Source organism: Octopus bimaculoides, chromosome 7 (assembly GCF_046866305.1).
Source record: "Octopus bimaculoides isolate indiv1 chromosome 7, ASM4686630v1, whole genome shotgun sequence".
NCBI classification, from domain to species: Eukaryota; Metazoa; Mollusca; class Cephalopoda; order Octopoda; family Octopodidae; genus Octopus; species Octopus bimaculoides.
Window position 1 is genome coordinate 73,657,010 of NC_142934.1, and position 25,752 is coordinate 73,682,761.

The 25,752-nt window shown below is 36.4% G+C and overlaps 1 protein-coding gene across 1 annotated transcript in view; it reads left to right on the top strand.

Moving 5' to 3' along the window:
• Positions 1 to 2,231: 2,231 nt before the first annotated feature.
• LOC106880704 (protein FAM91A1) overlaps positions 2,232 to 25,752 on the top strand; it is a 73,045-nt gene continuing 49,524 nt past the window's right edge. Inside the window, exon 1 of the mRNA XM_089355485.1 lies at positions 2,232 to 2,916. Coding sequence (XP_089211611.1) covers positions 2,845 to 2,916 — 72 coding nt within the window. The 5' untranslated portion in view covers positions 2,232 to 2,844. The remainder of the gene's footprint in view (positions 2,917 to 25,752) is intronic.

Here is a 25,752-nt window from a genome sequence, read left to right on the forward strand (position 1 = left end):
AGATGAAGTGAAGATATTACTTTTTAATCACAGACCAAACCATATAGTATTTAGTGGAGAGAGAATCTTTCCTTCTAAAATGCAGACAGAACCATGTAGTGTGTACTTTATACTAGCTAAATGTAGGCAAACATATTTAGTAGTAACCCGAATATAATTTTTAATCAATTGAAATTATACCCATTATGAAAAAGAGCCATTAGTGCTAATGACAATTAATTTTAAAGGTGACAAGGGAAAAACTTTGCTACTTAAACTGACTCAAAATTAAATTGAGATATGGAGTGGATGAATGAGTTTGATCATTAATAACTATGTTAACAATTCTGGACATATTTCAACTTTATTACACCTTTTTAGTGAAACTTAAGCACCAGACCACAGAATGACTTAAAGAATTTATATCAAACACAAGCAACTTTTTTGAGGAGTGGGCTGCATGAGACATGATTCAAGTCACACTACTGAAACAATTCAAGGTCATCCTGCAGGTCACAGTTTGTCCCTGAAGAGTTTATAGTTTTGGTGTGAAAATAATTTGCTAGTTATGTACATTTGAAATAAATATCAGATTCAGTTCACCAATTTCCTCATCTCTCCATGCCATACAAACTTATTGAAATTCACTATTATTACTGCTATAAAAAAAAAAAAAGATAAAATTAAAATGGAGTAGTTTTGCTGAAGCATTATGTTAAAAAGATCTATTGTGTAAACCTGGAATGATGCAAGAAGGTACAAAGTAAACTATAAAAGGAAAAGGAAAACAAAGCAAAACAAAATTGCAATTTTTACCTAGTGTTTCTATATTTCGCGGTTATGACCCATTCTTTAGGACATTTGGAAAAAGTAAGGGATGGAAGTGTGGCTGAATGGTTAAGAAGTTTGCTTCTCAACCTATGGTTTTGAGTTCAGTCCCACTGTGTGACACCTCTGGCAAGTGTCTTCTACTATAGCCCTTGGCCAATCAAAGCCTTTTGAATGGATTTGGTAGACAGGAACTGAAAGAAGCCTGTGATTGTATGTATGTATGTATGTATATGTGTGTGTGTGTGTGTGTGAATGTGTGTATGTGTATGCATGCTTGTGTTTCCTTGTATTGGCATTGGGTGATTGTGGTCAATGAAAGTCATTTCTTTCCAATATTCTGGGAAAATGTTTGACCATGGGGAAATATTAACCTTGCTTGGAAACAGGTAAGGGTTGGTGACAGGCAAAGCATCTGGCCACAGAAAATTTACCTCAACAAACTCTGTCCAATCCATATAAGTAGGAAAAGTGGACATCAAAACAATAATGATAATGATAATGATAATGATTATTGATGTAGTTGAAGGTATGTTATGTTTAAGGAAGAGGACAGCCAATTCAGCAACCAAAACCAACACTATACCATGATGGGTATGGTCCACAGACTGAGAAGTAAAAATGGTAAAAAAAAAAAAAAAAGCAGCAGCAGTCATTATTTTTAATCTGAACAGTCAGCTTGACTACAGCAAAGGTAATGGCATTCAGACTGTTTCTTCTTTACCATCATCCATATCAGTCATCAATACCATTATTATCAGTGCAAAAGTATATTTCATTAACCCTGTTATGTTATCAAAGTCTGGATCTTGTATAACATTTCTTGTATTATATTCTTTTAATCATCTTCAGGAACCTCAATTGAGTCACTATGTGGAAACCGGTTCTGTTGTACGCCAGAATAGGAAGACACTGTGTGAGAGTAGTCAGCTATCTTGGATGGGGAGTATTTACTAAATATTCCCCTTCCAAGAATATTTTACAAGTTTAAGAGTAAAGAGTATTCAATATTTTGTGAGTTTGTGAGCAAAGTGTATCCGATATCGTGTGTTGAGAACAACGTCTGTTGCATATTTCGTACGTTTTAGAGCAAAGAGTGCCAAATATCTTGTGCGTTTGAGAGCAAAAAGTGTGTTCAATATTTTGTGAAGTTGAGAGCAAAAATGGGTCAGCAAAATGTACAACAGACAAACGTTGATCTTTCTCGCAGTAAATTCCGACAAGCCAACCATTTAAGTAAAACATATTTTAAAAATAAAATTCCAAAAGAATGCAAAATTAAACGAGACACGAGAAACACAATCGTAATAAATAAGTAAAAAATACCGCAGTGATATCGAAATCTTGCTTCAATTCATATTTTAAAGCAAATCGTGTCTTCCATAGCATTAAACTGCTGACTGTTGTAGTCAGGGTGGCGCGTTGTCAGATGTAGCGTTGAGGAAGAGGTAATGGCTGCGTCTGGTTATCTTTCGGGCACCTAACTGCTCGTGCTTCACTATATTTACTTTTGTGCTAAACATTTTATCCATCTTTTATTCCTTTCTTGGCTTCAGTCTGATTCATTATCCTCTTTTGTTTTTTTTTAGCAATTTCTTTTATGCTTTCTCTTCCGTTATCAACTCATTCCTTCCCCTACTATTTTCTCCCTTACATGCTCCCATATTATATGTGGGAATTTTGTTATTTTTCGCTTGCATTCCAACAACAGTCCTCAATAAAAACTGCTGCTACACTTCCAGTTGGGTGTCATCAGCGATGACCCGGGTACATACGCCCGGCATTGGCCCCTAAATAATAGCTCACACACACCACAACAAACATAGCCATTAACATCAACAACCTTACGTCACCCTGGAAGGAAGCAGAAGTGTACAAGGGAGAAAGAGAAAAAGGTGGAAAGGGAAGGAAAAGGTTTGTTTTGGTGGTGGTGTTGTTATTGTTACTACTGCTGTCGTCTCCACCTCTTCAACAAAAAAAAAATAATAAATAAACAAACTAAAACCAAAAATTTGGTCAAAATAACACAAGAGTAAAATGAGCAGCGACGTCGAGGATCATATTCGTCAGAATACACCATGGTCGAAACTACCAGGACTAGTAAAGCAGGTAAGAATAACTATAAATCATTTCTTTTTTTTCTACATGTCAGTTACGAAAAGGGACAACACAATCAATATATATTGACGCCTCCTCCTTGCCATCACACAACCTATCCAATAATCTCCTTTGATGCTGTGTGCTACTGTTTGTCTGTATAGAATATGACTTCTCTCAAGAATTGTCACATTGTGATACATACACTGATTCTATGTTTATACATAATGTAATTTATATTGTGCAGCACACACACGCATGCATTTTTATTTATATACATACGCTCTACATCGTGTATTAGCCGTTTTATTGAGATATCTTCTCGACCTCCATTATATACATATATATAAATCCACACATATAAATTGGCAATGCACAGGAAAACAAGGGATTTGGTGTGCAGACAGGTGCCCACCAGGAATCAGTTCTCAGCCTCCTCCTTTTTATTATAGTTCTCAGCCCATAACAGGTTGCTTAAGACTGGCTACTTGTTGCAATTTCTGCATACCTATAATCCAAATATTATATCAGATCCTATCAAGAAAAATTTGAAGATAGCCAAGACAAAAGCTGTAGTTAGCAGGAACAAAGACAGGACTCTACTGCCATCTGAGAGGTGGCCATGCTCAGTATGAGAGAAAAGAACTGGTAGGTAGGAACTCTGTAACTTGTGCTCAGTGTAAACTATGGGTGCACAAGGCATGCAGTAGGATTGCATGCAGGCTAACAGAAAAAGGACTTTGTATGTTGCAGATGCCTAAGTATAATGTACCAGTAGGAACATCTATAAAATAAATTCTTTCAGATGTGTAGAGGCCTCCCCGAGAATTGATGGCTCCTATTACCTAAGTGTCCAAAGTAGCAGCAGAGCAGGCCGTTCTGAAAACATAGTAGCCCAAGTAAAAACGGGTCGGGTAGCTATTACCCCTGCTGGTAACAAAGGGTCCTTTTCCTCTCTCCAAGTGAAGAGTATATTGTCTGATGTGTGTGTATGGAGTGTGATGTTGTGTGGTTAATGAAACAGGAGCATCGAATGTGGAGGGTGGATGCATGGAGAGCTGGATAGAAATTATGTATGTTCTGCTGGGTGTGTAATGTTAGTGAATGAGAAGGTACATATGATGAGTCTAAGAAGAATCAGGTATAGTGTGTTAGAGAAATGACAGCTGAAAGAGACATGTGATGTGTATGGAGGATGGCAGTTGGGGAAAGGAAGTGCCAAGGAATCCAAGTGGAAGGAACTTATGGAAGAGAAAAACTGGTGGTGAAGGCTAATCCCAGGAAGTTAAACCTCACAAAAGAGATAACAAAGGACTGCAACAAGTGGCAACACACTGTTTTGGAGAACACCCAGTCGACTTTGGCAAGCATGGAAAAAAAGGGATCTAAAATGATGATAACTAGATATGGCAAAATATATACCTATACACACACATAGCACCACACACACACACACACACACACACAACATTATATAACGTACATACACACGCACTCACACATATATATAAAAGAGTGTGTCAGGCCAGCATGGAAGGTGGATGTTAAAAGATGACGGTGATGATTTTATACATATAGATATAGTAAATCCCCGAAAAGGAGAATAAACACAAAAAAACAATGCGAGAACACTGTATATGTAAAATATTAGCAGGCGCTCAGGGAAGGAAAGAAAGATGGTCTAACGTTTCGAGCAATGCTCTTCTTCAGAAACAGAGGAAAGTCCAAGAGAAAAGGAAGACAGAGGAAGAAAATTGCCAAAGACTCACATGTGGTTATGGCGATCCATCATCAAACAATGGATCTCCATTGTTTGACAAAGAGGATTCATCTGTTTGATGAACTGGATAACCTGCTACGAAATTAATACGTAGATGGATGAGAGTTCCATAAACACATGTACCCTTAATGTGATTTTCAGTTACATGATGTGTGACAATATTGTACCTTTTGAATTACAAATACAATCCACTCAACAGACTCCTATGCAGTTTCCTTCTATCCATTTTCGGTCACAAGGTATGAGTTGATCCAAGGCTATAGAAAATGACACTTGTCCAAAATGCTGTCTTGGGATTGAAACCAGGATCTTGATCATTTGGCTGTGCTGAACCTATATACATAATTAGCATTTTAAGCACTATAAAATGTATCCACTGAATTTAAGAGATCAATTATTGACCTATTATATTGTTAAACTTCAATATATTATCGTTCTCTAATTTTGGCACAAGCCCAGCAATTTTGAGATTAGTGGGCAAGTTGATTACATTGGCTCCAGTACCCAACTGGTACTTACTTTGTTGGCCCTGAAAGGATGAAAAGCAAAATCAACCTCAGCAACATTTGAACTCTGAATGTAATGGACTGGAAGAATTGCCACTAAGCATATCGTCCAGTGCTGTAACAATTCCACCAGCTTGCCACCTTCACTTCAATATATTATTAAAATGCAATAATCATAAGTAGAATAGATTTGCATATGTGTAAATTGACTGTTCAGAGTAGCAAATCTAGAATAGCAAAAAAGTAAAGATTTGACAGATGTTTTAAAATTTTATGCTAAGTTCTACAGCTGTTTCAGTGATTAGAATACAAACGTCATCATCGATATCATTATGCAATTAAGAGATTAAAAAATACATAATTGATTTAAATGTGATGGATAAACCATCAAATGACTGTAACAAGTAAAAAGAATAAAAGAATAAACCATTTCATCAGGAATTTCTCATAAAATGCAGGCATGGTTGAGAAGTTTGTCTCCCACCATGTAGTTTCAGGTTCAATCCCACTGTGTGACACCTTGGGCAAGTGTTTTCTACCATATATACATGAAGTGGGTGCTGTCCTAGTCTTCACATCACATGATCATTGTAAATGAACATCATTTATGTCCAATGGTCTGTGAAAAACATATCAAGCCATGGTGCTCCAGCATAGTTGCAGTTCTACGACTTTAACCACAAAATGACTATATAAGAATGGGAAAATATTACCATGCTTGAAAACAGTTGAGGGTTGGTTACAGGAAGGGCACCCAACTGTAGAAAATCTGCCTCAACAAATTCCATTTGACCCATTAAGAGAAGACCCTTATTCTGGCCAGGATAGATATAACCTCTCTGATTACTAGTGTCATGATAAAATGCACCCTGTACAATATGTAAAGTGGTTGGCATTAGAAAGAGTATCCAGCTATAGAAACCACAGCAAAAATAGAATGTCTGGGTGATAGATGTCTCTGATCCATTTACAAGTGCAGGAAATCTGTATAAAAAAAATTGACCCAGAGAGTGATATCCCATCTCATTCATCCTCATCAACATGGAAAACAGATTGGCGATGAAGATGATATCGTCGTACTCTCCCTAGATATATACATGCGTGAGTGATATATATATATGTGTGTGTGTGTGACTTAATGTAGCTTGATGAGTGTGTGTGTGCTTGTGTTTTGATTTCCATCTATAACTACCAAGCTGTGCATATAGAGGTGAAATGAATTGTCATGATATATTGGAAAACAAACTGCATGGATCATGAATATGAATGCAGTGCAGGCATTTAACTGTCTGTAATCCTGTTAAAACCTACATGCCCCATTTCACCTATTTATAGAGGAAAATATCAGACCTTTGAGAAAGTATGAGATTGTCAGTGACCTATCCAGGGAGAAAATTGTTGCAACATTCTTTTAACGGAATCACTTGTTGTGGGGGTCCCTTTATTCACTGTATATGCAACTAATTGTAGCTTTGTGATATATATTTATATGTGTCCGCTTACTCAAGCTGTTGTGTCCGCTTACTCAGACAGACACGTACTTATGTGTCTGTATGTACATTCATATCTATGTGTATGAATATATGGATGCATATGGATATGTGTACACACACACACACACACACACACACACACACACACACACACACACACAAATCAACAATTAAAGTTTGGTTTTATTTAAATTAAAATCGTTTCGAGAATAATGATAATAACAGTTATAAACTAACAACAATGATCTTCATGATTTCTCATAAATTTGCCTTGCAGTTAATTATTGTGCAGGCCAAGGGTGAAATAAACTAGCCACTGTTGTCACGCAACTGTATTACGATTTAACATCAATTCTATATTCTATTTGGGAACCCTTGTACAATTAGTGAGCTAATTAAAAATACCATAGCACACATTCATTCCGTGTGTGAGTGAGTGTAAGACAGACAGCAGGCTGAAGATAACCGACCTCTATTTAGAAAATTCAGTAATACACCGTGAAGATATAAACATTACCTCATTTATTTGTCATTATATATGCCCAAAAGTTCTCTCTCTCTCTCTCTCTCTCTCTCTCTCTCTCTCTCAGATAGGTATGTATGTGTGGATAGATAGATAGATAGATAGATAGATAGATATGTATGTATATATTATATTATAGCGCGTTGTTGTACGTGTAACTTGTTTAAAAGCATCGATTCTAACATCCATCGGATTTCATCGTCATTGTAATATTGTGAAGCCACAAAAACATGCATGTAGATCTATATAGACATGTGCATCTATTTTCCTGTCATGAACATATTTTGATACATACACACATTTATATCAGTGTTTACGAAGGAATATTACAGATTCCATTCCCTTTTTTTTTTTTTCATTCGTGCTCTTCAAAACAGCATCCTCATCTCTTGAACATACGTACATACATACGGTTTTATGTGTTATGTATTGATGGTTTGGCGGCTTGGCAAAAAAACTAAATCATACACATACATTTACATACACGGCATACATGTGTAGGTGTAACTGTTTCTCCATTAATTACGAGTCTCTAATATAATAAATCTGTGAATGTGCATCACTACTCTCTTTCCACTTTTATTTTAGTCTTTCTCTTTCTCTTTAACTCTATTGAAATATCTCAGTTTCCCTCATCTTTCTTTCCTCTCTGTTTCTGCTACCTTTCTGTCCGTCTATTTACGTATCTCTTTGTATTTATCTGCCAGTACTTCTGTGGCCTCGAAAGGGTTTTAAAAGCCAGTAAGTGCTTATATCTAGTCCCAAGCCATTTTAACAGATGATAGATAGGATGTCAACCCCTTAGGTTAAGGTAACGTTCCCTACTGGTGTCACCTGGAAGCCAGGTGAACTGGAGGTAGAATTAGATGTTCTACCGAAGTACATCATGAAATTACCTCCTTTAGAATTGAATTCAAGAACTGTGAACTAGTTTTTATACATATATACACTTATGTATTTTGTTTCTACACACACATTAATCAAATCTTTGAAAGTCTTGCTCCAGCATGATCGTAGCCCAGTGACTGAAACCTGCAAAAGAATAAAAAGAACGTGTTCACACACGCAATCACATGCACATATACACGTACGCAAGCCTACCTGTCTATATATCTAAATACCTGCCTACTTACCTGTCTGTATATCAACTTCTCTATGTATCTATCTATTGTTTTCCCTCACGCACACACACACACACATGTATGTATGTGCAGATAGATATACGCATACGAACATGCAGAAATACATTCACTCATATACATGCACACAAATCTACCTGTCCTTATATCTAACTACCTACTTACCTACCTGTCTGTCTATCTAACTCCCTATTGGTTTCCCCTCACATGTATACACACATGTGTGAGTGTGTGTGTATAAATATATATATATATATATATATATATATATATATATAAAAGCATGCACACCCACTCACATGCGCGCATATAAATACAGAGCGAGAGAGATATATATTTGTCTTCATATCTGTCTTAGCTTTATTCTCAACATAGCTACCTGTCTGTCTATTTCATTGTGTCATTTGTCTTTTTGTCTGAATAACTTCCTATTTAAACGAGTATGTATATCAATTTAATTAGGTGACTGGGGCTAAATTATGCTTGTTCGTATCTATCTCACATAGAATGATGCTTTCTTTTAACGGTTTCTACTGTTACAATCCACAATTACATGATTAAACACTAACTGATCAAGAAAATAATCAAACTGAATAATAGGAAAAATACACGAAATATAAAAAAAAAAAGCAAAACCAAAAATGCATCCATCTCGTGACTGATAGATGGTGAACGGGTTCTTGTTTCTAATACATAAACACATCAGCTGGCTGATGCTTTATTTGCACCAGACTTCCGAGAATCTTTAAATCTTTAGTGAAAGAGTATGACTTCAGTTTAAAGAATTTAATTCTGTCGGAGAAGAATAAATAAACCAATAGGAAAAAGGAAGCTTAAACACCAGGTGTAAAAAGATTTGTTTAACTTATCGAACCATATACATACAATTTGGACTGGTTATTATCTATTACCATTAGCAGACTGGGGAGGAACGAAATGATAAAGTGAAGTGCCAATAAAAAAAATCAAAAATATCTCGGAGTATTTAGGTCCATACTTTTATATTTTGTGTTCAAATACTTTGATTTTAGATATACATACATACCTCTCGCTATATATGTGTGTGTGTGGGGGGGGGGTGTATTATTCTGGTGCTATGACTGAATTTTTTTCTTATCTTCTTGCATATGATATTATCTTAGATGTAAATAAAAATTGTTGCTATGCTCTTCTTGTGTAGCCTGGTTTTTAGAAAGACTACACTATGTTCCTGTATGTTGTGAGCAATACCTAAATGGGCTAGCATCAGGAAAGATATCTGGTCATTAAACATTATCATTAAAAAATCCTGTTCAACACATGCTAGCGTTGAAGGGCAGATGTAAAAATTATAATTATGTTGATGATGACGACAACAATGAAAATAATGAAGGTATATCGAAACTAAAGCAATGGATATCAAAACTGGTTTGAGTGTTGGACAAATTGCTTATGGTATCTTTTATGGTGAAAGTACCTGGTCCAGTGGTCAGGATGTTTGGATCGTTATCATAAGGTCATGGGTTCAGTTCCTCAATCAGGCAGCATGTTGTGTCCTTGAGCAAGGTACTTCATTTCATGTTTTTCCAAGCCTACACAGCTGTAACAATTACCAGCCAGATGTTGGTGCAGCATTCTCTACCTCCAGCTGTCACATTCTGGTTGTGACGCTGGGTCAGTGGTGACGGGATAGGGATAGAGGACGTCTGTGTTTGTTCGTGACTATATAGCTACCTAAAACAGTTAGCAAAAGCATGATACCTACAGCCAACCCATACTAACTCATAAATGATGACTGGCTATATTGTACGGTATTGTAGTTTTGATATAATCTCATTAAGATTCTGTGTTCAAATCCTGTTCAGATCAAATTTGTCCCTTCAGTCTTCCAGGGTTGATAAAGTACCTGTGGTGTACTGAGGTAGACAGACGAAGGTCAATTTAATTGATCTGATTCTACGCATCATCATCATTGTTTTAATGTCTATCTTTCCATAGTTGCATGGATCAGATAGAGGTTTACTGAGGCAAATTTTCTACAGCTGGATGCTCTTCCTGTCTCCAACCCCCACCTGTTTCCAAGCAGTGTAATATTTCCTTGTGGTAGAATACTGGAAGTGAATGACGCTGCCTATACGTATGACAGTGACACTTATTTACAGCTATCATATGATGTCAAGACAGGGAACACACACACACACATGCATGCACACATACATACATACATACATACATACATACATACAAACGTCATCATGGTGTTATCTACCGATGAGACATGATGTTGTAGCTAGGACACTCTGTAATGAAATCCAGTGGAAGGATAACCCCAATGATAAAGAAATAAGAACCCACAGTATAGTAGAAGCCATAGCCACTCATAATAAAAAGGAGTACTGGTGGAATATACCAGTGAAGACCTCAATAAGATGTAAGCACAACAGACCTAATATAATGATTTGGGATAGAGAAGAGAAACTGTGCACAGTTGTGGAAATTAGCTGTCCAGTGGATGTTAATGTAAAGCTGAAGATCAATGAAAAAGAGAATACCTATGCTGAACTATAGAGAAATCTGCAGTTACTCTATCCAGATAACAAGTTCAGGTTTATATCTGTAATTATTGGGGCCCTGGGATATGTAACACACTGCCTAAATACCAACCTTTAGAAATTAGACTTCTCAAAACCAGAAAGGAGAAAGTTAATTCAAAGACTACAGATCCAATCCATCCCTGGAACTGTAAAAATCTAAAACTTTCCAGAAGTTTGTCATTTAAATGAGCATGTCTAGATATGCAACTATATGCATGAGAACACATACATAAAGCAAAACATGCAAATCTGCCGTAAGATTTCGCTTCCTCACACGCCAGCTTAATTTAATTTGTCCTTAGTCGAAAGATACCTGCTGTTATTGTCCTGTTATTTGCATTTGTATTTGTGTACCATTTCTCTGGGGTTTTTTTCCATCCTTGTTTCGTATACATTCGCTGCTTTTTTCCAAGGAATCTAGTACTCTTACCTTAGTTTTTCCTTGGGGCTGGCCAGATTGGAGCAATCTTGAGTATAACCAGCTGAAATTGCAAAGATAATATGGAACTCGACTGAGGAAAGAAAAGTCCGAATGACCCATCTTTGTTTTTTCTTGTCTCTTTTTTGTATCATCTGTCTGGATGTTTTGCGTTCTTGTCCCATTTTTTGTATTCCTTTTTATATATATGCACACATACGTGTGTACATACAAACAGGAATACCCCATTGTTGATGTTGAAATTCCAATGAAGGAGCCTAGGTTAGAAACTGGCTCTTTCTCTATTGGTAAGAAATCTTGAAATAAAACTGAACAATCACATACATACATACAATCTTGAGAAATTAGGCTTCTCAAAACCAGAAAGGATAAAGCTAATTCAAAGACTACAGATCCAATCCATCACTTGAACTGTAAAATTCTGTAAAACTTTTCAGAAGTTTATTATTTAATCATATATGAGCATGTCTAGATATGCAACTATATACATGAGAATACATACATTAAACAAAACATACAAATCTGCACATATACGTGCATGCATACATACATACATACAAACAGAAATACCCTGTTGTTGTTGTTGAAATTCCAATGAAGGAGTCTTGGATCTAGGTTAGAAACTGGCTTTTTCTCTGTTGGCAAGAAAATCTTGAAATAAAACTGAATAATGACATACATACATCATACATATAAGTAAGCACATAAATGTGAAACAAGGTGGAAAAATATAGTACTCAAATACTGGAGGTAGAGTAATATGCTTTTTTTCATTATTAAAGCTGCAAGAACATCACAAAAAGTTGCTAAATTCCCCAACGAATGGGAACATGAAACTCTGAGTAGCAGTTTTTTTGTAATGTTTTTGCAGCTTTAATAATAATAAAAATACATACATGTGTATATGTGTATATATATCTATATGTCATCATCATTTAATGTCCATCTTCCATGCTAGCATGGGTGGGACAGTACCACAAAAGCCGGCCAGGCTGAAGCCTGCACTGGAATTCTGTGACTGTTTTGGCAGGTTTTTTACAGCTGGATGCCCTTCCTAACACCAACCATTCAGCAGAGTGGACTTAGTGCTTTTTATGTGGCACAAGCACAAGTGAGGTGAGTAGTGCTTTTTATGTGGTGCAAGCACAGGCAAGGTCAGTTTTGGCAATGTTTTTACGGCTGGATGCCCTACCAAACACCAACCACTTTACAATGTGGACTGGGTGCTTTTAAGTGGCACCTGCACTGACAGGGTCACCAAGTACTTGCAAGACAAAAACTTTTAATATAATATAATAGATATGTTTTGCAAACCACTTGCACATACAAGTGCTACCAGTCGAGAACTTTGCATACCAGAAGCCGGCAAGTGTATGGGGTCATCAGGAGAGAATGCATGGTTGTTTTTGCACACAGGCCATCTCCTGCAACCCTCTCCAGCTGAGTATCCTTAATCTTGTGAGCTCATAGGCACTGGTGCCACATAAAAAGCACCCATGCTGGTGCTGCATAAAAGAACCCAGTATACATAATATATATGCATATATATTCTTTTACTCACTTCAACCATGCAGCTGCGGTCATGCTGGATCACCACCATTATACAATATAACCAAATATATATATATATAAGGATAAACATAAGTTTATATTATAATTCCTGTGTGTGTTTCAGTATTATGGTTGTCTGGAGCCCAACACTAGGTGTTCTAAGTGCTTTTAGATACTTAACCACAACAGATTATCAGGGAACACTTTATTACGTTAAGCAGAAAGTATAATATAAACTTGAGTATATCTTTATTTTTCCTACGTTTGTTCTGTAGCTCGTAACTAGTAATACCACCCAGTATAGAGGTTACTTAATGACTATACAGGAAGCAGATGGATTATGATAATCTACGTGAAGCTCTAAACATATCAGTAGCAGTTTTACATCTGGTTGTACACACAATTTCTACTATATATCATCATCATCGTTATCATCATCACCATTTAACGTCTGTTTTCCATGCTGGCATGGGTTTGACAGTTTGACAGGAGCTGACCAACTGAAGGGCTGTTCAGGTTCCATGTCTATTTTGCCATGGCTTCTATGGCTGGATGCCCTTCCTAATGCCAACCACTTTACAGAGTGTACTGGGCGCTTTTATGTAGCACTAGCATGGGTGCTTGTTATGTGGTACCAGCACCTATGAGCTCACAAGATTAAGGATGCTCAGCTGGAGAGGGTTACAGGGGATGAGCCTATATGCAAGGGCAACCACACTTTTACATAGCTACATATATGTATATTTTTATATAGATAGATATACAGTCATGGCCAAAAGTTTGAAACATAGGTTTGAAAATTATTAGGTAAGTATATATCTATGTTGTATATATTTGAAATGAATTGTACTTGGGCATAACAATTTTAATTTAAAAAAAAAATCTTCCAAACTTTTGGCTATGACTGTTGATATATATACATATATTCATTATTAATTCAACATCCACTTTTTCATACTTGCATGGGTCAAACAGAGTTTATTGAGGTAGATTTTCTGTAGCCAGATGTTACATTATCTACTGACAAATTGTCCAGTAGTTCTGCAATTTCAAAGACAAATGGATTAATAAAAAATTTTTTTTTAATATTACTTGTAAAACAGATAAGGGTTAGCAACAGGAAGGGCATCTGACTATAGAACAATGTCACAACATGTATTTGTCCAACTCATGCTAACATAGAGAAACAGGCATAAAACAAAGGAAAGGTGGAGTGGCAGAGTAGTAGTGTTGAAATGAATAGTATCTTATAATATTTTATTTTATCTCAACATGTTCTGATTTCAAATCTCACTGAAGTCAACTTTGCATTTCATCTTTTTAGTTGTTAAAGCACACACACACACACACACAAAGAAAAAAAAACAATCAAGTACTAGAATAGATATAATCAACTGATCCCCTCACCCAAATTTCTGGCCCTGTGTAAGAGAGCAATAGTTTGTTTTGTATTCAAATTCTACCAGAATCGTCATTACAGAGAGAGTACTTCTATGTGGTCACTCAACTTGTTAGAAATAGAAACCAGACCTCCCTCAAACAACACCCACTATGTTAAAAATGAATGGGGAAAAATATTACATAATGTATTTTTAGATAAATTGTCTCAATAAAAGATGGGATTAGTTATGTTTGGAACATCTCTGATCATAGCCCTACTTGATCAGGACTAATTATAGCCTAACAACAAAGGAGTTCTTTTTTTGGTCATTCAACCTGCTAGAAATAGCAAACAAATCTTCCTCAAATCACACCACAGTCTTAAAAAAGAAAAATAATGTAGATCAAGATACATTATATCTGAAACGAAGATAAGATGACCATGGCCACAACATCTTTGATCATAGGATTAAGCCCAGTTTTTTGTTTTACTGCTTAGGAAGAGAAGGGCAGTGCATATCCTCATCATCTTCATCATTTATTTGTCTACTTTTCCATTCTTACATGGATCAAGCAGAGTTTCTTGAGGCAGATTTTCTAGAGCTGGACGCTCTTCCTGTTGCCTGCCCTCACCTGTTCGAAGCAAGGTGATATCTCTCCATGGCCAGACATGTTCTTGCAGAATATTGGAAATGAATGACATTGCTTATATGACAGTGACATACACAACTATCACACAATGTCAAGACAAAGAAACACAAACATACATACACCTCCCCTCTCACACACATATATACAAAGCCACATACACCTTCCACCCATATATATATATATATATATATATATATATATATATATATATATATATATATATATATACGATGGGCATCTTTCAGTTTCTGCCTACCAAATCAACTTGCAAGGTTTTAGTTCACATGGGGCTATAGTAGAAGACACTTGCTCAAGGCGCCACTCAGTGGGACTGAACCTGGAACCATGTGGTTGGGAAGCAAGCTTCTCAACCACACACCCACGACTGTGTTTATGAACTTTTATTTGTTTTCACTTCCACTAGAAGAAAGAAGGATGCTATCCTCAATTTGGAGATTTGTCTTGAGTGATAACAACAGAATGGACTCCACTAAGGACTGGGTAATATTAAGTTTCCTACCCCAAAATTCAGAAGGCAGAAAGTCATGACAAATACTGCAAGCCACCTCACTTGGAAATGTTAACAATTCCACCAGTCCGATGTCCTAGACTGATTCTTTATTTTATTGATGCTAAAAGGGTGAAAAGTAAAGTTGGCCTTGGTAGGATTTGAATGCACTGAGCTGACACAAATACTACAAGCATTGTGTCTTCTGCTCTAACTACTCTTCATATTTGCTACCAGGGCATAAGCAAGCCAATTATATACCAGATGTATACTGCAGGTGACAGTCCCTCTCTTTCAAATCTCTGGCTTTCTGATATATGAAATCATTATTAGCATAGTTGTTAGGATAAATACTGGGTTTTTGGATTTACTCACTCTACATATTTGGAAATTGCTTTGAAGCTCTTTTTCATTTGCACCAAGCATTTAGCTTTGTATGTTTTCACCTGAATATGAAGAATACATTATGAGTTAAAGGGACCAAGTGTCTATATTTTAGATTACTGGCCTCTCAATGTTGATGTCACCCTTATGAGATCCAGAAAATTATCCCTAAATGAAGCTGTACCTCCTGTGAACCAACAAGGGGACTTCTGCACATTGACTAAAACCGCTAGAAATAAGAACCAAGTCTTCTCCAGATTACACCTTACTTTCTCAGAAGGTGAGGGATTCTGAATAAAATAGTCCTGGGTTAACATTAGAAAAAAAAAACCTAACAAACTAATGGGACTCATGGTTTCATCATCATCATCATTGTTTAATGTCTGCCTTCCAAGCTGGCATGGGTGGGACGTTTTGACAGGAGATGGCCCGACAGAAGCCTGCACAAGACTTCTTTGTCTGTTTTGGCAGGATTTTTACAGCTGGATGCCTCTCCTAACACCAACCACCCAGCAGAGTGGACTGAGTGCTTTTTATGTGGCACAAGCACAGGCGAGGTCAGTTTTGGCAAGGTTTTCAGTTGGATGCCCTTCCAAATGCCAACCACTTTACAGTGTGGACTGGATGCTTTCTAAGTGGCACCAGCACTTACAAGGTCATCAAGTTACTTGCAGGACAAAAATCTTTTGAGAGGGGAGGAGGCATTGGAGGAGGTGATCTTGTGTCAGATGATAGTGAGACATAGAGACAGAAACAGATGTCTTGCTGTAGAGACAATGTGACCTGGCTGGAGAGAGAGAGAGGTGTGTGTATATACACACGATATGATATGATATTACATATACCTAACATATTGAGTTTGACATGAGATAATGTTTGCACTGTATAAAATATATACTTTCCAACTCTCTCTTTCTCTCTCTCTCTCTCTCTTTCTCTCTCTCTCTCTCTCTCTCTCTCTCTCTCTATCTTCTCTCTCTCTCTCTCTCTCTCTCTCTCTCTCTCTCTCTCATTCACACATAAGCAGCAGAATTATTAGTAGTCGTTCAGCCAGTGCTATTTTTAAACACAATTTTTAAAATTCAAAGAAAATCTCTTAATCATTGTAATTGATAAAAAAATTTTTTTATCATCAGTCACTGTAATTTATTGGAAAAATTTAATTTCATTTTCTAGTAGAAATATAGCAATATGTATTTAAAAAAAATTCATATTGATTATTATGTAAAAAAAAAAACCTCTCCAGTTTTGGTTATTGATTACAGCATAAAAAAGCCCAGTTTCCATGAATATAATATTTTCAATTTTGTATATAGTTTCAAGGTATTTGCATTTTATTTTACAATAATTCTCATATAGATAATGTAGAAATGTCGATCGTAAAAGCTGTTGACAAAGACATCTACACTGGTGTCAAGCACATGATTAGTTTTCATGTGTTATTCGATATTGTACAAGTCTTTTGACAGACACTACTTACTTATTGAAGTTCTTTGTCTTTTTGTGTAGTACGTGTTGAGCAGATCAGGCTGGGAAGATCTTCTTTCTCCAAGTAAAAATTCATGGGAGATATTTGAACTTGGCAATCTGCTGGAATTCTCCCTGCTATCACCACCACCATCACCATTGCCACCACCATTGTATTTCCTGTCGATACTGACTTTTAGATATCCGATCTGAATATAAACTGAATCTATCTCATCAGTCTTGAGAGATGCCTTTTCCCCTGTTATTTTAAGGATCTGCAAAGGTGTTGCATTCAGTCCCTTCTTCTAAGACTTAAAAAAAAAAAAAGTTCATAAAAATGTTGTTTAGTATTCTTATACAAGCAAAATGGCTATGTGAATAAGGTATTGGACTACTGTCTCATAGTTTGTGAGTTCAAATCTGCTGCAAGTATTTTGCAGTGCTTCTGGGCTGGATATTTTATTCTGCATGTCTCAAGCCAGATATAGGTACCAGGTCATACAGGGATGTTAACTGTGATAGATTACAATTGATAGTGTTATCCAGACGAAGATTAATTTCTCATTTTGCTTCATGCTGTGAAACTAAATACTGGTCCTCAGTGGGCTCTTTGAGTATTAAGAGTCATTTCTTCTCAACAGCCACCTATGGTAATTCTTTCCCATTTAGTAGAGTAAACCACTGTGTCTTTGTATCAGTGCCAAGATATGAATTGCTGACACTTTTGGTAAGGATTTAATTGTTTTGGCCAGCTGCCAAGGCTAGTTTGGTCACTGTATAGTTTGAACCATTCATCATCATCATCATCATCATCGTTTAACGTCCGCTTTCCATGCTAGCATGGGTTGGACGATTTGACTGAGGACTGGTGAAACCGGATGGCAACACCAGGCTCCAGTCTGATTTGGCAGAGTTTCTACAGCTGGATGCCCTTCCTAACGCCAACATTGTGGGGGTATATACAAATGAATCACTTGACTTGTAAAAATCCAATACATTGATAGAAAGTGTCACCCAAGTATGTTATATATATTTAGTCTCATGCTCTATTCCAGCTAGATATTCAGTTTGTAGCTTTCACCTTTGTCCCAAAGCTTCTTCAATATTTTCCTTAAGCCTAGACTGGACTGGTTCTATAGTTGCTGGAACCTTGGACTAGCAGAATTTTGGTGCCCTTACAGTTATTTAATTTTTTTGTTTAATTTTCACAAGGAATACAATTTGTAAATGTAGGAATGAAGTGTTTACTACAATTTATGAAAAGTAAGAATAAAGCATCTGTTTTATTTAGTATTTTTCTTCAAAGATCCCAAATATGATGTGATGTTGTTAAACATTAAATGTCCCAGGCAACTGCTCAAGTTACCAGTCAAATCGTAGAAGCCTAGAATTTGGTTTTGTGTATTGTCATATTGTTATTGCTGGATGATAAACTTATTTGGAGACCTCTTTGTCAGCTAAGCAAGATGAGGCAAGCAGGCAAATTTACAAATCTTTCTTAATGGAGTAGAACATTGCAATGACTATAGCTTAAAATTTGAAGATATAATGTCTCAAATTTTGGCACAAGGCCAGTGATTTTAGTGGGAGGAAGTTAGTTGGTTATATTGACCCTAGTATTTGACTAGTACTTTATTTTATTGACCCTGAAAGGATGAGATTGTGAAAACTTGGGACAAATACTGCTAAGCATTTTTCCAACACTCTAAAGATTCTGCCAGCCTGGTGCCTTGAGATTTGAACACACAATAATATGGCCACCAGTCGAGTGATTTACATTCATAACCTTCTGTGTGGGATAGATCTCACTGTGGTTTCTATAGATTAGTGTTCCAACCACCACCTGGTACCTTTGGTGCATTTAGTACAGAGTTCACTGTAAGCATTCAGACCTAGTCTCCAGTTTGAGGATACCTCTCTCACTCTTACCGGTCTTAGAATGTGAAGGATCATGGGCACTGATTCCCCTCTTGACTAGAAGATAAAAGAAAAAAAAAATACTGTATTTTGGTGTAAATGACTGAATATACTCCAGATCAGACTGGTGGAGATTTTCCTTCTCCAAGTAACATTCATAAGAGGTTTTGAACTTGGTAATCTGCTGGAATTCTCCTCAAGTAGAATCAGTATTGTAGTGTGTGGTAAAGCTGGTCTTTTAATTATTCCAGGTGTAGTCTATTTGATAGCCTTTCATACAGTTTCTGTCTACCTTATTTGACCCACAAGATGTTAGTTGACTTGTGGTTATAGTAGAGGATACTTGACCAAGGTGTGTCACACAGTGAGGTCAAATCCAGCATCTTATGATTGCAAAGTGAACTTTTTAATCAACTTTTATGAAAATCTGCTGAAGTCTGCTGTGTTCAAATTTCTGGAAACTAGCATGAAACCATATATACATATAACTACAGACACTAAACACACACACACACACTTCCCCCATCCCTCAGTATGGTTAAGAAGTTAGCTTTGTAATCACGAGGACCAGGTTCTGATTGCTCTATGTGACATGTTGGGCAGTATCAGTTTCTGTTATACCATGTGCATGAAATTGGGTAGACAGAAACTGTATGAGAGCCTGCTGGATGGATTCCACTTACAATTCAAAGGTCTGGCTTTATAATACTGTGTCATGCTGATTCTACTTGAGATCCATTAAATATATGGGTGGATGTTACAGATATTTTATTAAATATTCCTAAAATCTCATTGTGTATTGGGAGAGTCATTATGCCGGGAGTGAGAGGGTAAGTCAGTAAGTCACTGAAAAGATTGTGAACAGCGACGAAAAAACTTTGACTAACAAACAATTAATTGTTTAACCAACACATTAAACAAATAATTGATTAGTTAGTTGATTAGATATTTAACCAATTGACTAACAATAAAGAAGTGGAATTAAACCTGTGTGTGTGTGTTATTGTTATTGGTGTAATGACTCTCCCATGACACAACAAAATTTGCTTCAACACACAAATTCACATCAAGAATCTTGCAAACCAAATACAAGAACAGCCTAAAATCTTAGTTGTATCAAAAATTAATTGAAACCTGGGTAGTCGACTTGCTAGAAATATGGTTCTAAAAGAGTTAACAGTTATTCCTCACAACCCAGCATTGATCATCCTTTTGCATTATATCCCAAACAACCAACTTGTTTAACTCTCTTATATTGGCCAGAACCCAACACAGATGCCACTTTGTGATTTCTGCCCCCAAATAGAAATAACAGCCAAATTTCTCTCGAATCACATTTTACTGTCTTAAAAATTTTAATGTAGTAGCCTTGGGAAAAATGACAGGAGGGTTACTACTGGAGAACCTTTGATCACAGGTCTACTCAATCAGGGTTTATCAGTGGTGAGACATTATAGCCTTTATTGGCCAATACCTTTGATAACTGGCTACATTCTCAGTTTGTAAAAGCAGTCTGATTGAATGGATACATTAACAGTGTTTGGAACACTAACAGTTCCAAACTCTAGGTCTTGAGATCAGTTCCATGATATATGTTTTATGTGAATCTTGGAAGCACATTTTATTGTAAATGCTTTAATCACTGTTGATTAGGTGAACTAACCAACTAGTAACCTGATTGGGTGGTACCCTCTTGGGAGCACTGAGAGCTCACAGGGGAATTGACAGATGTCAAGGGGTGGTGCTGTAGGGATGCTGGGTAAAATACTCATAGTTTAAACACTTAAAAAGAAAAAAATACTTTGTCAGGATTAAAACATGAATAGAAAATTGTGTTATCAGTGAGCAGAAACATGAATGGTGATGTGCCAAGGTCCAACATAAATTCATTATATAAGTCCTTACCTTTAGTAATCTCTACAAAAATTTAACAGAAGATGCACAAGCCCATACAGTTATCTAAAAAGAAGTACATAATGGATAAAATAGTACAGTATGGATAATAAATTAGCTTGCTTCATTGAAATAATCTGCTGTTGCTTTTTTATTTTGCAAAACAAGAGAATTGTGTGTATTGCAGGGTATTTGTAAAACAACATTTATATTAAATGGCACTGAACTCCAAAATATTGAGAACCACTATATTAGACTATTTGGGAATCTTCCCTGCAGTAGATTACCCAAAGGAAGATTTATATCAGTTTCTTAATTTCATGAAACCAGAACTGAACACTGACCCTTAAAGTTTCCCCCAGGACTTAGCAGTTACTTACTCTCACATTTCACTTCCACTCATACTTTCTCTTATTATTATTATACACCCAAAGACCCACACTCACTTGATTTGTTTCTCTAATCACTACCAACATTCTCTGCAATCAATTCACATCTGTCATTATCAAACATGCTAATTACAGAATTTTATGGGATTTCTCCATAAAGAACGACCTCGTTATTGAAGCAAGGAAACCTGATATGATCATAGGAAAAAAATGTAATATCATAGACTTTGGAATACAATATGATAGAAGATATCAAGGAAATTGAGAAAACTGAGAAATACTAGGACTCAGCAAGAGAGACAAAGAGATTGTGGAAGATGAAAGAGTAAAAGTGCCAGTTGTTCCTGTGGTGATTGATGTACTTGGCACAACACCCAAGCTGCTACCTAAGAAGCTGGAGGATACTGGAATTGAGACATGCATTCTTAACCTGCAGAAAAGTGCCATCTTGCATTCTGCAAGAATCCTCTGAAAGATTCTTGCAATATGCAGAAACTTGTTGATGTCAAACCCTAAGATAATGTCCCTGTTAATTAAATTAGTAGTTTGAATTAACAATAATAATAATAATCCTTTCTTATTTTGACATAAGGCCAGCAAATTTTGAGAACTGGGGAAATTGATTACATCAGCCCCGTTGCTCAATTGATACTTATTTTATTGACTCTGAAAGGATGAAAGGCAAAGTTGAGCTTGGTGGAATTTGAACTCAGACCATAAAGATGAACGAAATGCCACTAAGTATTTTGTCTGGTGTGCTAACGAGTCTGCCAGTTTGCTGCAGTAATAATAATAATAATCCTTTCTACAATAGGCACAAGACCTGAAATCTTGGGGGAAGGGGACTAGTTGATTACATCAACCTCAGTGCTTGATGGCACTTATTTCATTAATTCCCAAAAGGATGAAATACAAAGTAGACCTCGGTGGAACATGCATAGGCTTGAAAGGAATGAAGCCAGTATGCTTCACTGGATGTGCAATGTCAGTGTGCATGTCTGACAGAGTGTAAGCATCTTAAGAGAAAAGTTAAGCATAAGGGGTATCAGATGTGGTGTGTAAGAGAGACTACTGCACTGGTATAGTCATGTGATGTGTATGGATGAGGGCAGTTGTGTAAAGAAGTGCTGATCTCTAACTGTGGAGGGAACATGTGGTAGAGATAGACCCAGGAAGACATGGGACAAAGTGGTGAAGCATGATCTTCGAACTTTGAACCTCACAGAGGCAATGACTAGTGACCGAAACCTTTGGCAATGTGTTCTGCTTGAGAAGAAGACCCATCAAGCTGAGCAAAATTGCAGTTGTGGCAGATACTAGTGTCACACAAATGGCACCCGTGCTGGTGGCATGTAACAGCACCCATTACACTTTTGGAGTGGTTGGCATTAGGAAGGGCATCCAACGGTAGAAAACGATGCCAAATCAGACTGGAAACTGGTGCAGCCTTCCAGCTTGCTAGCCCTGGTCAAACCGTCCAACCCATGCTAGAATGGACAACGGATGTTAAATGATGATGATGATGATGGTGATGATTAATTACACCGTCCAGCTTTAATAAATATGCTCTATGCTGCACAAAATAAGGTTATACAAAAAATGAAATGCATTAGTAATATATTCACTTTGCAGCACAAACAATTTCTTTAAGATTTTTCATACTGTAATAGTTATTAGTATAAAATAAATTTAAATATTGACTGCATATGTAAAGGTGGTTTTAGTCATGGTGGCTAAAAACAAACTAAATAATGTGTGGAGAAAAATTTTCTTTTTGTTTCCATATGTTAATCATTTGGTTAATATTGGGTCAAACATTTCTTCTATTTAACAGACAGGGAGAGGAGTACTGATGCAATATAGCTGTACATATTTTCAATTTATGGCTGCATATGCTATTTATGACTCTATTTACAGCTGGTGTACCCACATAAAATTCTGATTTTCTCTGTCCTCGATCTCACAATATCGTTTATACCAACTAAACATTATTTATTTTCTGTCAACTATTATTTTCTGACATTCTCGGCATGGACACTTTCCTGAGAAGGAAACAAAAACAAATCATTTATTGTTAGAAAATGAAGAGAATATATGTTGTTACTGCTGTTTTCCTTCTTTTTTTTTTGCCCATAGGTCAGTCCTGATCAAGTATACTTTTGATCAACTATGTTTAAGGTATAATCATCCTGTAATACTCTTTCCTGATTTTTTGTTTTTATAAAAACACGAAGGACCTTTGGTAGCTATTTCAAGTAGGTCAAGCCTCTATGTAAGTGATCCTTCATTGGCTAGGAAGCTCATAGTTTGGGCTTATGTGTATGTGATCAATGATGGTAGCATCTTTCCTGCTCAGAAACTAATTGGATGATGGACTTCTTCTGCTGTATAAATTATAAGCAAAGATCTAGTGTTTTAACCCTTTCATTACCATATTTCTTTTGAGTTGCTCTGTGTTTCTTTCAATAAATTTTAAATATAACAAAGAATTTAGTAAAATAACTTAGTTATCATTAAGCTAGTGTTAGGAACATAAACTGTGACTAAGGTTTGGTGGAAGATTTTAATTCAAAACTTATGAAAACAAGACATTTGTACTACAGAGCCAGAAGTGATTTCAGCTAGGTTGGTATCGAAAGGGTTAAAACAATTCCAGTCTGGTGGCTAAGTGGCATTGTATGAGGGCTCACTGGTCTAAGAAATTTGTGATGTCCACAAGAGAACAGACTAGGTGTGCTGATCACAGCTATCAACGCTTGTGAAATTTACTTTCCTGTGTTAGGGTCTGTTTTCATTTCCAGTCTTCAAGTATGGAATGATGCGAAACAGAACAAAATGTGCTTATAATGAAGATGAGCACTAGAGAAATTTACTTTTCAGCTCAAACTTCTCTTTGTTGCAATTATGAAAAGAACTGACTCTTAAGATTACAGTATCCAGTGTATCACTTAAATTTCAAGATTGTACAATGTGATGTAATTAACAGTTTAGAAGCTCTGGTTGATCTATTTGGAAAAGAAAGAAAGGAAAATGCGGTGGATGAATATAGAGGATGTGTAATATTGGTTTCACATTTTGGCACAAGGCCAGTAATTTCAGGGGAGTGGGTTAGTCGATTGCATTGACCCAGTGCTCGACTGGTACTTATTCTATCGGCCCTGAAAGGATAGGCAAAGTCGATCTTGACAGAATTTGAACTCAGAACATAACGATGAACAAAATGCCACTGTGCTAACAATTCTGCCAGCTTGCCATCCTGAGAATGTGTAATATTGTAAGGTAATGAAATATAAACACAGAATGTAGAGGATGTGCAAAAGCTGTTTTCATTGATATGTGTATTGGACAATTCACTGTTTTACACACACACACACATGTACATATGTCTTTTCATTAATATGTTTGTTAGACAACTCACTGTTATATACATGCACATGTGTTACTCTACCCATATATATAAATGATAAATGATATATGCATATGTGTGTGCTTTTATGTGTGTATTATATCATCGTCATTGTTTAACATCTGCTCTCTATGCTGGCATGGGTTGGATGATTTGACATGGAGCTGGCTAGCAGGGAGATGTCTAGACTCCTAACTGTCTCTTGTGACATGGTTTCTACAGCTTGATGCCCTTCCTAATGCCAACCACTTAACAGAGTGTGCTGTGTGCTTTTTACATGTTTATGGCTGGTCAGAAAGTTTCCATTGGTTTCACGTCTGCTAATGCCCTTAGCAATGCAAGCAACTTAATTTTTTTGTGTGTGTGTGTGTGTGTTTATTAAGAGGATTTGACAATTCACATCTATAACTGCCACTTATAGAAGTGTGTTTTCAATCATTCAGTATTTTTTTTTTAAATGTAGCGGAAGCCCATAGCAAATATCATAGGTGGCACACTCATTAATCAGAATTGGACTCATCCAACACATCTGTCACTCCTATTGTATCCTGGAGACGTCAGCTCAAAGTTGTTCAAACATCTGCTCTATTGATGTTTGTTTAGTCCTAGGTGAGTGAGCCTGATAGAGCAAGCAGACTTATAAACAAAAACATTCTAATCAAGGTAACACACACACACACACATATATATATATATATATATATATATATATATATATATATATATATATAGGGAGAATTCACAAAAAAAAACAACAAAAAATGAAGACAATTGGTGTAGAAAACAAACAGATGTATTAGTATAACACTCGGGAATTAAAAAGGTCTTTAACGCTCTTCCACAGAAAGA